The sequence below is a fragment of the Drosophila innubila genome (assembly GCF_004354385.1).
Source record: "Drosophila innubila isolate TH190305 chromosome 3L unlocalized genomic scaffold, UK_Dinn_1.0 0_D_3L, whole genome shotgun sequence".
Taxonomy (NCBI): Eukaryota; Metazoa; Arthropoda; class Insecta; order Diptera; family Drosophilidae; genus Drosophila; species Drosophila innubila.
In genome coordinates this window covers 19,362,201-19,374,696 of record NW_022995376.1, presented here as the reverse complement: position 1 = coordinate 19,374,696, position 12,496 = coordinate 19,362,201, and the positions used below count along the sequence as shown (strand labels likewise).

General features: G+C 37.4%; 4 protein-coding genes across 6 annotated transcripts; 2 read left to right on the top strand and 2 right to left on the bottom strand.

The window, feature by feature from the left end:
• Positions 1-21: 21 nt before the first annotated feature.
• On the bottom strand, positions 22-1,517 carry LOC117787411 (peritrophin-44). 2 transcript variants are annotated; one of them, XM_034625929.1, is made up of 2 exons: positions 1,496-1,517; positions 22-1,146 (listed from the first exon to the last, which is right to left on the bottom strand). In XM_034625929.1, exons 1-2 carry the CDS (start codon positions 1,500-1,502, stop codon positions 119-121), a joined length of 1,035 nt encoding a protein of 344 aa, XP_034481820.1. In that variant the 5' UTR covers positions 1,503-1,517; the 3' UTR covers positions 22-118. The 2 variants fall into 2 exon arrangements, with proteins under 2 accessions (XP_034481820.1, XP_034481819.1); XM_034625928.1 differs by lacking the exon at positions 1,496-1,517 and adding an exon at positions 1,226-1,313.
• A 1,634-nt stretch (positions 1,518-3,151) lies between these two features.
• Positions 3,152-4,644, top strand: LOC117787191 (peritrophin-44-like). The gene is made up of 2 exons (XM_034625643.1): positions 3,152-3,213; positions 3,389-4,644. Exons 1-2 carry the CDS (start codon positions 3,207-3,209, stop codon positions 4,396-4,398), a joined length of 1,017 nt encoding a protein of 338 aa, XP_034481534.1. The 5' UTR covers positions 3,152-3,206; the 3' UTR covers positions 4,399-4,644.
• Positions 4,645-6,022: 1,378 nt separating this feature from the next.
• Positions 6,023-7,666, top strand: LOC117787190 (cyclin-J). 2 transcript variants are annotated; one of them, XM_034625642.1, is made up of 4 exons: positions 6,023-6,148; positions 6,212-6,398; positions 6,458-6,874; positions 6,935-7,089. In XM_034625642.1, exons 1-4 carry the CDS (start codon positions 6,074-6,076, stop codon positions 6,994-6,996), a joined length of 741 nt encoding a protein of 246 aa, XP_034481533.1. In that variant the 5' UTR covers positions 6,023-6,073; the 3' UTR covers positions 6,997-7,089. The 2 variants fall into 2 exon arrangements, with proteins under 2 accessions (XP_034481533.1, XP_034481532.1); XM_034625641.1 differs by having other exon boundaries at positions 6,042-6,148; positions 6,928-7,666.
• Positions 7,667-7,895: 229 nt separating this feature from the next.
• Positions 7,896-12,050, bottom strand: LOC117787189 (enhancer of mRNA-decapping protein 3). Its single transcript, XM_034625639.1, has 5 exons — positions 11,182-12,050; positions 10,085-11,050; positions 9,793-9,950; positions 9,614-9,698; positions 7,896-9,534 (listed from the first exon to the last, which is right to left on the bottom strand). The coding sequence occupies exons 1-5, from the start codon at positions 11,706-11,708 to the stop codon at positions 9,273-9,275; spliced, it is 1,998 nt and encodes a 665-aa protein (XP_034481530.1). The 5' UTR covers positions 11,709-12,050; the 3' UTR covers positions 7,896-9,272.
• Positions 12,051-12,496: the final 446 nt, after the last annotated feature.

Below are 12,496 nucleotides of genomic sequence, written 5' to 3'. Positions count from 1 at the left end.
TTGTCAAAACTCTGAGTCAAATAATATTAATAGATTTTTTGCTAGATTAATAGCTTTTATTAAATGCATACAATTTTAGGCAACAGTATCAAGAAAGTACATGTTATATGTTCAATATCTATGGTGAGGGGACAACGGCTGTTTGTGTGCAAATAGCATAGCTGGGCTTATTGGGGACACATTTTTGGTAAACCTCATCAAAGTATGGGTAACCAGATGGGCATGTTCCCTGTGCACCGTTCGGGCAGTACACATATTGTTCACAACCTGTATTCTTTAAAGCCGCATATGTCAAATTGGTGTTCTGGCATCGATTGAACCAACAGGGGTAAGCGTTGGGTGACACACACTGATTCTTTGATGGGTTATATATCGTTCCATATGGACAAGTGCCCCACACTCCCATAGTCTGCGGAGAGCAGCTGTAGAATCCGTAGCAGGTTGCCTTATCCGTAACAAATGTAGTTGTAGCCCTGGTGCAAGCTGTTTGACTCGGAGGAAGGGTAACTATATTCGAGTCACCATCAGTAGGATTTCCGCCATTGTTGGTGCAAGGGTTTGTCGTTTCACAGTTACCAGTGGCAGCATTATAAAAATGAGTGGATGGACATGAGCCGGGTATTCCGTAGCCGTTGAGGCACTGCAGATAAGAACCGCAATTGGTTGGATCGCCGACATAAATGTTGTTGGGCATGAAACGGCAAATGGAGTTCTGCGGACATGTGGGACCCCAAATGCAGGAATTATTGTTGGCGGCATATACTTGGCCAGCTGGGCACTTCTGGATTTGGGATTTGCCATTGCCAAAGCAATAGGCATACTTGCTGCAATCGGATGGATCGGCCATATATGCAGGATTTGTGAGGGCGCTGCACGTTGAAGCCACACTGGTGGAGCATGCCACCTTATAGTTATATTGACAGGTGCTTGAGGCCGAATCGAAAACTAATCCCTTGCCGCAGGATCCTCGGGATATCACCTTCTGTTTCTGGCAATAGCCCCAACTGTTGCAATCGGTCGGATTGCCAATATATCCTTCGCCCCACCACTGCTCACACATATTCTCCATCGTATAGCCATTTGCCCGCAACAGACAGACGATCAGCAGACCGACGACCGTCAGAGCGGCAATCTTAGAGTTGAAAGCTGTAAGGAATATTTGAAAAATTGTAAGTGAAGGTGGTAAGTGAATAAGGAATGTGATATCCATTTGAAGTGATCCTACCTGCCATTAAGACTTCGAGGTTGATTGATTGATTCTATGAACTAGCTTTGTATGTTGTATGCAACTGGAGCATACACCTTTGGTACTATGGCTAACCATTTTAGGTAGTACCTTATATATGGAAGCATCAAGCTTGTGGCAACTAAAGCCCTATCGTTGCGTTTAATTAAAACTGTTTGTAACCTTTGCAGATAAACCGAAACACATCGAGAATGCCGTAATTAAAACTGATACTCTGAAGCGTGGGGCCTAATGAAATTCGGATCTCACCTATCATTATTCTCGTTATTGTTCCCTCCTCCTCCACCTCCTCCCTATTTCACGGATCTCTTCAATTACCGATGTTTAACACAAAACTGAGACCCTCGGCGGACTTAACAGCTATTTAACCACATTTTAGCTGTAGTCTGACACACTGATATCACAGCAAAACTCTACTGATATTAAGCTATTTTTATATAGTGTCCAAATAATACAGACATCAGACATTATCTGCTGTCAGCATTGAATGACCAAATCTATTGATACCTGATATACCTGAGTTCTCAAATTTTACCTCGTGTAATTAGCTTTTAATTCAATGGCGTTCTTAGAATTGAGTTGAATGAATTGATCGCTCTTGCTATCTGCGCAATTATTCAACTAATCGTATCGCGCTTGTCAGTAACAACATTTTTGAACCCCTCCATTTCCGGCGACACGATTTGCCCCGTATCAATATTGAAGGTTTCCGACATACCCAAGCTGTCAATAAAAATAATTGTATACTTTTAGGCGATCTATATTTTTAATTAACCAAATAGCTCAAATCAAATGAAGATCCAACAAAAAGTGATTGAGTCGAGAGAAATCAACTTGAAGGTACTAAGCAAATATTTTTAATATCATTATGGTACAGAGGTCTTATTATTAAATAAATAATATTAATACAAATTAAATTAAATATTGATTTCTTCTTCTACTAAACAGAGTACACTACTAAATGGCATTTTCAATTTAGTTTACAAGTCAGGAAAAAATACCGAAACCATTTTCGGAAAGAACAAAACCGGAACTGAATCTTTTACCAAATTCGTTGTTAATGGACGCACCGGAATTTATATTTATATTTATTTGATCCCCAGATACCAATACACAATTAATTAAATTTATAATAATAAACAGTGACATTGCGAATTTGGCTTTCAAACTAGAAAATGACTTTAAATGTTAATTGAACTGATTTTTAATCACTTACCAATTAAAGGCATTCTTATCACCGCCAAAATACTCGTACTTCAGGCAATAAGCTGTCATAAATAATTAGATAGATTCTATAAATATGATTTAAGTTTCACAAGCTACGAGCTTTGTGCCCAATGTTAAATGCGACAAATTCGAGCAAGAGAATTAGCTGCTTACACTCAGTTTATCAATTCTTAAAATTTATGACCCGAAATACGAGTATCTCAAAGTATGAATAAATATCAGCTGGTTGCAACTGATACGGTCAAGTGTAATAAATATTTATTTTTTTATTTATTTAATTAACCATATACAAGTTATAACAAAGTCGTAATACGCGGCAAAGTTTTAGGAATTGTCATTTTCATGCGTAAGTCAAATTGATGATAAGGTTTTTATTGGCATAGAAGTTTGTTCCATAAAATGATCTACAAAAGCTTTTGTGGGAATTAGTCAACGTTTTAAAGAGGGTTTAGATTTGAGAGATGTTTTAAAAAATCGAATAACTCCTCTCTTTATGGCCTTAACATCTGCTGACTTTTTTCTTTAATTTTAGCAAAACCAAGATAAGATTTGAACCACCCAAAACATATACTCCTTAATTTGTCGCTAAATCAGTTAATCAGTATCAGCAACATTCCACCCTAAATATAAATGCTGTCCCAGCACAAGTCTCCATTTAGTTCAAGACAATCATCAACTTGAACAGCTACAGCAAAATTTAATAAAAAAGAAGGAATTTCCAACTCAATTAAAAATGAAAGGTGAGTACTCAAACAATATAGCCGGTGTATTGTATACGGTATTATGTATACGTATTGTCGAGTAACTGTTTTAAATCATCAAAAAATTAACATTTTAATTTTTAGTAATTTTTTTAACGACCAAAGAGACCAATTTGGTTTTGACAGCTCTATTAATTTAATTTATTTATTTCAGCGCTCCTAAGATCTGGTACTGCAATCTTCCTGCTTGCAGTATGTGTCTTCCAGCCCCTTGAAGCGCTGCGTGGCCATGAAGATCTATGCCGTCTCTTCAAGACTGGAACCGTGATACGTAAGCCAGGAACTTGTAACGAGTATATTGAGTGCATCAATGATCAGGGTACGCCGCGTAAGTGTGAAACTGACTTGGTATTCGATCCCAGCTCGAAGAAGTGCGTGAAAGCAACGGCCACCAATAGTGTTCACTGTGGCAATCTCTGCGATGGATTGGATAAAATATTTGTTGCTGATCCGACAGACTGCCAGAATTACTTTTACTGTGAAAAAGGCAACTCCTTGAAGGGCCATTGCGATGGATCACAGCACTTTGATGAAGCCACTCAGAGGTGTCAGTACGGAGTCGATTCTCTCTGCGTGGACGTTGGAAACATTTGCGAAATATTGCCGGACAAAACAAAGTTTAAGCAGGAAACGGACTGCAACGAATACTATGAGTGCAAGAGTGGCAAACATTCTCTGAAATCATGCTCGAGTTCCCAATACTTTAACGTCGAGACCGGCAGTTGCATGGCTAAGAATAAAGTTCCGTGCGATGCTCATTCTAAAAAGAATGTTTGCACGAAAACAACCGGATTGGTTTCTAGCCCCATAACTGGCTATGTGTCTGACGGTGCCACTTGCCGTGGATACTTCCACTGCGCCAACAAGGGCAGCGTGGCTGACATTGATCCCGTATGGAATCAGTGTCCAGCGGGACTATTTTACGACCAGGTCAAAAAGCAGTGTGCCCAACCGACTTCGGTGGTGTGCACACATAACCGCTGCGATGGACGCGGAACCATGCTCGTGACCAGCAGCAGCAACAACTGCCACAACTACATCAGATGTGAAAACGGAATTGAAATGGGAGAGTCGACGTGCCACTGGGATCACTTCTTCGATGAGGCCACCCAGGGATGCGTAAGCCATATGATATACGATGGCTGCTGTGATGGCCGTGATTAAAGATTTTCCTTATCTTTTCTGACCACACAGCAAATATTTAATGGAGCAAGTTGTGCACAGCTGATTGCCATAATCAAAACTAAATAAAATCTAATCAGAATCTTTTTCAGGAATACCCTAAATATATATAAATTTAATTTTGTCGTTTAAATATAATAAAAATATCCGATGTGTCAAATATTAATTCAGTAATAAAATGATTAAAACGTTGCCTTTTGCTGAAATGTCACCAAAGTAAGCTCTAAATGCTTCAGTATTATATGATTTTCTCTTAACAATAATTGAAACAATATATTTTTATGGAATTTTGTGCAATACAAAAATAAAATGTAAGTAAATTTTGAATGCAGCTAAAAAACAAAACAAAATATCGGTGTGGCAGCATGAATCCCAGAAAAAAATTCCGATAGTGTTTGAACGTCTTTTCAATAAAAGTGCAATCATATTTTTCTTAATTTTAACGCCAGCACCACATTCGTATTTCTTAATAGAAAAAGATTACGAAACAATTTGCTGTAACAAATAGTTTTTCGTGTTTGTTGAAGCAAAATTTTTATACGTTGACGAACTGGGTTTTTTTCGTTGCCCTCTTGCATCAAGCGGAGCCCATCCTCCAATTCTGTTATGGAAGATTAAACACATCATAATAAGAATCTTCCCCGTCAGACTCCTGCGACTTATCATCATCGAAACTTAACTTGCGTCTACGTTTGGCAATCTTCGCCGCCGCGACTTTCTCTTTCTTGGCCTTTTTCATTTCCGTTACTTTTTCTATCAAAAATGGATGACTTTGCTACCAAAGTTGAATAAACATTCAATTATTAATTAATTTCATCTTAACTGGAAAGTGTACTACTTACTTTGATGTGCTGGTGGAAATTGCCTGTGCCATTGGCCAGATTGCCGCGAAGCCGGTGCTGTGATGGACAATAAACGCATTCCACGACTACACAAGATGTCGATTGTTCTCAATTGTTAAAAAATTATTCGAAATCGTTTCTGTTCTGTTCAAAAAGCACCGTTAGTTCTCCCGGCGTGGCGTCCTTTTAAATTGGGGCTGCCACCCTACAGAAATTTTCCGATCTGACAGCTTGTTCTAATTGGGGCTGCCACCCTACAGAATTTCCCGATCTGGCAGCTTGTCCTAATTTAATAAAATAAAAAATTCAGTTGCAACTTTGAAAATTTGACTAAATTGAAATTTTTCTTATTTTTGTAGCTAGAATTTTGAAAATTTTTGCAGAGTTTTTGTTGGAATTCTCTCGATTTTATGATATTTTTTTTTTTTTTTTAAATAATTTTTAACTTCTCTTACCTTAGGTTGACGAGTTTCAAACCTTCACTAAAATTTAGATATATTTTTTTTCGAATTTTGAATTTTAAATTTTCATCAAAATTTTAACTAATTTCAAAGTTATTGCATTTTAAAATTTGCATCAACTAAAAATAAAAAATTTCAAATAAATGTTAATTAACAGCATTGCTCCTCACCCAACAGAATAGAACGGCTAATTAGTGTTACTGTTAGCAGTGCACATTGAGCTTTTACCGTTAACGACAGCCATACTATTTTTGGCGCTCCGTGTTTTTTTGTATTGTTCGTTCGCAATGCGTTTTTCTAAATTATATTATCAACTTGATAATCAAAATATATAAATATATAATTTGATAGAAAATGACGCAGCCAGCGCTGGAGGGAAATATCTTTACGCTAAGTGAAAGAAATGATTATGATAAAGAAAAAGCCGAGGTTTGTGGACATTTGTAAGAATCTGATTAGCTTGTACTTCATACACTCTTTCATTTTATGCAGCGCCTTTTAAAATCGCATTGGTTAAGCGACTATGCACTCGACATTTTTAAGACAATGAAGGAGTCGGAGTTGCGTCGTCGTCCTTTGAATTTTTGGTCAACTCAACTCAATCAGAGGCCAAAACTTATCCAGCTCTGTCAGTTAATTGCGCGCACATACAAACTCAGTCGATGTGCTTTGCATTTGTGTAAGTAAATTAATACACACACCTTATTTAGTATATACTAAATGCATTCTCATTGCCAGCAATTTACTATCTGGATCGGTTTAATGACTTCTACACAATACGGCCGGACAAACTGCAGCTGGTCGCGCTCACCTGTCTGCACGTTGCGGGTCAGATTGAGAATACGGATGCCTTTGTGCCACGCTACAGTCAAATGAATTGTTTGATCCGGGATTGTTATACTCCCTTTGAGTACAAGGCTGTGGAGCGCAAGGTTCTTACATTCTTTCAGTTTGAACTGATACGACCCACAACAGCCAGCTTTGTGGAGATGTTAGCGTGCCGTTTTCTTACCCAAGAGGACTTTGTGGCTTATAACCAGAAACTGAATGATAGTCCCGAACTTGCAGATACTTATCCCCGTTTCAATTGTTTTGAAAAAATGGTGGCGACGCTGGCGCAGCTCCTGCTACGTATGGCTGACTACACCTTGAATGGTAAGCATAATAATATATAATATATATAATATCTATCATGTTTTCACCTGCAGTTCACAGATTCACGAACGAGCGACCTTCATTGCTGGCCGCCAGTTGCATTGCTGCTGTGCGTCAGGTGAGCGGCGTACCTAAAATCTGGACACAGTACCTAACAGAACTCACATCCTACACTGAGCATATGGTTGAGCCATTTGTGGATGTTATTATACTATATCACTACTATCAGACCGCAGCTGATGTGAATGAGCAAAATCAGTCGGAGAATACCTGGCAAAGTCCGGACTCTGGTTTCGAAGAGCAATTGTCTACACCACAGGTGGACGTTGTTTCTCTAGAGGTCGAAACATTCAACATTATAACTGTGCAGTTGCCAAAACCTTGTAAACAGCCTCCAGCACTTAAACGAAATCGCGTTATTATATGCGAAGCGCCGGATTCTAAGCGTTTAAAGATGGACAACGACCCTATGACCTAACATATATTTCTTTATTTCCAATAGCTTTTGAAAAGCTTGTAATTTAATTGTATTTTTTAGTTCTAATCCTTTGCATAGCTACGCATTTGTAGATCAAGAAATGTTTACTATGAATGATGAAAAGTGATTACTTAAGTTGAATTTAAGTTTATATTTCTTATGTTCATATAAAACTTTTTCGTTATAACCAATTTATAGGCTATATAAATTGATTTATATATGAAATCCCGGATTATTGTGTGACAAAACCATCTGTAAAAGAATTATAAACAGAGTAAATAAAAATACAGTTTTCTTTTTGTTTTCCATGAGAAGGCTTTCGGTGTTGTTTTTTTAATATTGTTGTTTGTATATATTAGCTGGTTTTTTTTCTTAGTTAACTTGTGTTTTTATGTATTTTGATTTGTCGGCATAATTTTGCATTTGTTGCACTTTAAAAATTGTGTTTTTCATACAATTGGACCGAAAATAGATTTTCATTTACAATATTAAAGCATTTACCAAAATCTGTAGTTCTTGTTTTATGTGTTGTTGTTGTTTTTGTTGGAAATAACCTTCTCAACCTCCATACTCATCCACTTCTCTAACATCACTTTAACGTCCTGTCCACTCGGCTACTCCTAACTCAAAACAGTCAGCGTCCCCATTATTATACTGTCAGTTTTTGTTATGGTTTTTCTATTATTTTCTGGTTTTTTTTTTAAGTATGAAACAAGTAAGTGCAAATTGAAATCTGCAGATTGATCATCAACAATTGGAATTTAGAATCTACATAATATTTTTACAACAATTAGTTAAGGTTTTTGGTTTGCGATATTGAGTTTTTAAAGGCTAACATTTTCACTATTTGATCGGATTTTGATATATTACTTATTCAATTTGGTTTTATAAAACTCATCGCGATACATTTGAAATATTTTGTGTGCTTTTTCACTTTACAGTATTCGATGGGAGTACAAAATAAGGTTTTCGATTTTACAGCTTACAGATGCTTATATACTATATCTAAATACAAATAAAAGATCTCCTTTCTTTGTGTTTGATGTTTCTGTTGATGTTGTTGTTGTTAAACACTTTTAGCTTACGAAACTAACTTAAAATTATCTGATTTGTAATTGTATTGTTATCATAATAGTTGCTAGTTTTGATGCTTAAAAAGTAGACATTTAATTTGGCATATATTGCGCATACTTGGCTCAATTTCACTAAAATAATTCAATTGAGTTCATCCCATACACAAACAATTATGCAATTATACATTTATATACAATCATTTTGATTTGTTCTTTTTCAAATTTGAATGTTATCTTGAAGACCAGTTTAAGGGGGTTTGTTGAGTTGTCCAGTGCAAATAAAATGTTAATTCTATAAACTCGATTATTAGATAATTGTGAATGGGAGCATTAAGAATGGAAGAATTTAGTTCTACAAAATTTTGAAATGCAGGAAAATTGGCAACTTAAGCGAGCTCCCAAACTACATCAGTTATGCTGGACTAGCTTTGAGGGGCTTTACAAAAAAAATTGAATAAATATACAGTTTTAAATGTAGTTCGGCACTATTCTAGGGCAGCATTTGATTGATAATTAAAGAAAATGTGTTAATAAACTAAATTCTTAAACTTATATAATAATATATTTATTTGTGTGGGTGTGTGTGTTTGTTTGTGTGTATATGCGCCAAAGATAAAACTAAATTGAGTTATATGAGAGACTTCTAACAGCTAGCTAGATTCACAGGAAACAGGACTTTGATGATCATCACATGTGTGTTTGGGTGTTTTTTGTTTTTATGTATTTGTTATTTTCTGTTGCATTTGCTGATTATTATTATTGTATTGTTGGTTTATTGGTGCTGTTGTTGATGTTTCTGGTGATTGTTGTTGTTACTGTTTGTCTGTGCTGAGTTGTTATCGTTGTTTCAGTCCTTTGAGTGAATCGGTATCACATATTTATGTCCATATGGACTTTTGTACTTAATGCCACAATCACGATAAAACTTATCTGGTATACCTAAATTACATAAATACAGTTTGCCACATTTATTCGTTGATGAATTTTCAGTTGCTGCAGCAGCGGAATTGCTTGAATCTTGGATTAATGGCAATATGGGTAAGATTGAGTACTTAATAGCAACATCCTTAATGCCACAAGGTGGCGGATCAATGGCAAGCACCGAAGCACTAAAAGGGAGATAATAAAATTAATACCATAAACTGCACCATATATATATATATATATATTTATTTATCTTATACGTACCGATTATCGTTGAGCCATTTCTTAATTGCATCCGAAAGTTTAGCGGTATTTGTCGATAGTATCACAAGATCCGGTGTTGGCATTGCTGCAATATTTTTTAATTAAATTAATTATACATGTCTTTCATTACATAACAAGTTCTAGATATTATAAGATATACATAAGGATATAATGCTCACCATCAACAGAATGTACTATGGTATTATCGGTAGCCTTGAACAAGGACACCTCCAGGCTGCTGTTTTGTTCAATCAGTTGCACTTGCTCCACATATAGAAGTACAGTGAGTCCATGGGAGGCTAGCAGGCGACCTGTAGCGGCCCCTATATTGATCGTTCTACAAGAAAATAAGACTCTTTATAGTCGACGGGTATAGAGCAGGAAGAAAGCTACTGAGTACAAGTTTGATTTATATAAATTATTGAATATAATTAATATGTCATAGGTTAAAGAAAGATTAATGCTACCAACCTCATGGTGTTAACTCCGTCGCAAATGATGGCAATCTTGGGCCACTGATGATTATTTGCCGGAGTCAAACGGCGAGCACCTCCAAGGAGTGTGATGGCCAAATCGCTGGCACCGCGCGCAAGTGTATCAATTTGGCGCTGCATCGATAAGCCGGCTTTGTCGGCACTCAACTCAATGCGGTTGCGTACATAGGCCGGTATGGTGGGTATGATGAGGCCATCGTCAGTTACAAAATCCTTGCTGCCATCAAAAATGCTCTCAATCTGGCGCAACTGCAACGGCTTGCTGGCCAAAATGTTTTCATCGTGACGATACTTTTTCTCCTGCTGCTGATGCTGTTGTTTCTGCACGTGGACCGCATGACGGACTACGTCCGGCTTTTGGTGGGTCGACTCAATGTCATCCCAAATGGCCTGCTTGTCAAAAAGTGCTAGATTCCCTTCAAAGTCAAAATCCTCATGCAAAAGTGGATCATCAGCCTCGCTTCCAAATGTCTGCTGCTGCTGTTGTCGCATGCTGCTCTCACGTCGCACCCGATTACGCTGCTTGTTCTTCCCATTTCCATTGCCATTACCATTGCCATTTCCATTTCCATTGCCATGACCATTTGCAGAAAAGGAATTGGAATTGAAGCTGCCATTACCGTTGCCATTGCGCTTTCCATTGCCATGACTGATCGCTGCCTGATAATAGCTTCCATTGGCGTTGCCATTGTTATTGCTTATTATGTCAATGGGTCGACTGCTGCCAGCTGCCTCGCTGCCATCGGCGCTGCTGCTGCAGTAGCTCTCCAAGTTATTGGCGCATCCGCCAGAGTTGCCTCCTGTAGGATTGTAGGCGGTGCTGCCCAGCTTAACCTCCACCTTTGGCGGAATCATGTTCCCAAAGAAGGCAGCCACACTATTCGGCGTCGTCGCCATCTGCTGCTGCTGCTGTGCACTGGGTGCACGTGAGCTCTGCGGTGTTCTGAAAAGCATTCGATTATGAGTACAATTTAATACATGAAATTAAGCTAATGCCTTAGCCATTGTCTATTTAAGATAACATTGATAACATGCCTATATGATTATGAACCTGGACACATTTGTAATCCTTACCTTCGCATCCCGTTAACGCCATTAGGATTCGCATTGAGCATTAGTTGATGCATCTTATCGCTCAGTGCGGAGTTAATACCAGGAGCATTAAATCCGCCATTTCGGTTCCCGTTCCCGTTTCCATGTCCATTCGCCTTGCCTCTGGGCGTCACTGGTTGCTCCTGTTCCCGCTCCCTCTCACGCTGTTCCTGATGCACTTGTTGCTGTTGCTGCAATTGCAACTGCTGCTGCTTGCCAAGAATGTTTGAGAAATGCGGCAATTTCACCGGTGTCGGCTTGTTAATCACCGTCGGTGTCGTCGTCTCAACGTCCTTTACCGGTTCAATAAGATTTATACTTTTAATATCGCTGCAGCGCAATACAACTTCGGCGTTCTGTTTACGCAGTGGGACACCGTTGCGAAAAGCGCGCACTATTGTTATCTCGTCGGCTGAAATCTTCTTTATCAGTCCCTGAAACACGCCCAGCTCGTCGTCGCAGGTCAAGCTGACCGCACTGCCAATCCAATCTTGATCTGTTAAACCCATGTAAATATTAACTATGGACTATACCAAAACGTTTTCTTTGTTTCCTTTCTCGTTTCACTTTCAGTTTGAGTTTCAGTTTTTGCCAGCGTTTGCAGTTTGTTTGCGAGCTGTTTGTTGTTGCTTTTGTTGTTTAATACGCAATTACCACGCACCAAGTCACTACGGCAAATTGGCAACGTAGATCAAATGTTAGTTTGTTGATTTAAAATGCGATATGGGTTTTTGATCTATATGTTTAACAAGAAATTAATTTTACAATTGAATTCTTTATTGAATTTGCAATTTTATTGTTTCGTTTAAATTTTTCACTGCCTTTTCGCATTTACGTTTTCGTTAGAGACGAGTTGTTGGAATTTAATTAGAAATATACCGATAGCAATAAGTTCGCTCGTTCATTTCAATGACCCGTTCATTTGAACTTTTTCAGTACGAAACGGAGTCGTTTGGAGTCTGGCAACTTGTCCTAATTAAATAAAATAAAAAATTCAGTTGCAACTTTGAAAATTTGACTAAATTGAAAATTTTCTTATTTTTAAAGCTAGAATTTTTTAAATTTTTGCAGAATTTTTGTTGGAATTTTCTTGATTTTATGATATATTTTTTTTTTTTGCTTAGAATTTAATTTTTAACTTCTTTTACCTTAGGCTGACCAGTTTCAAACCTTCATTAAAATTTATATATATTTTTTTTTCGAATTTCAAATTTTAAATTTTCATCAAAATGTTAATTAATTTCAAAGTTATTGCATTTTAAAATTTGCATAAACTAAATTTAAATTTTCGTGTTGG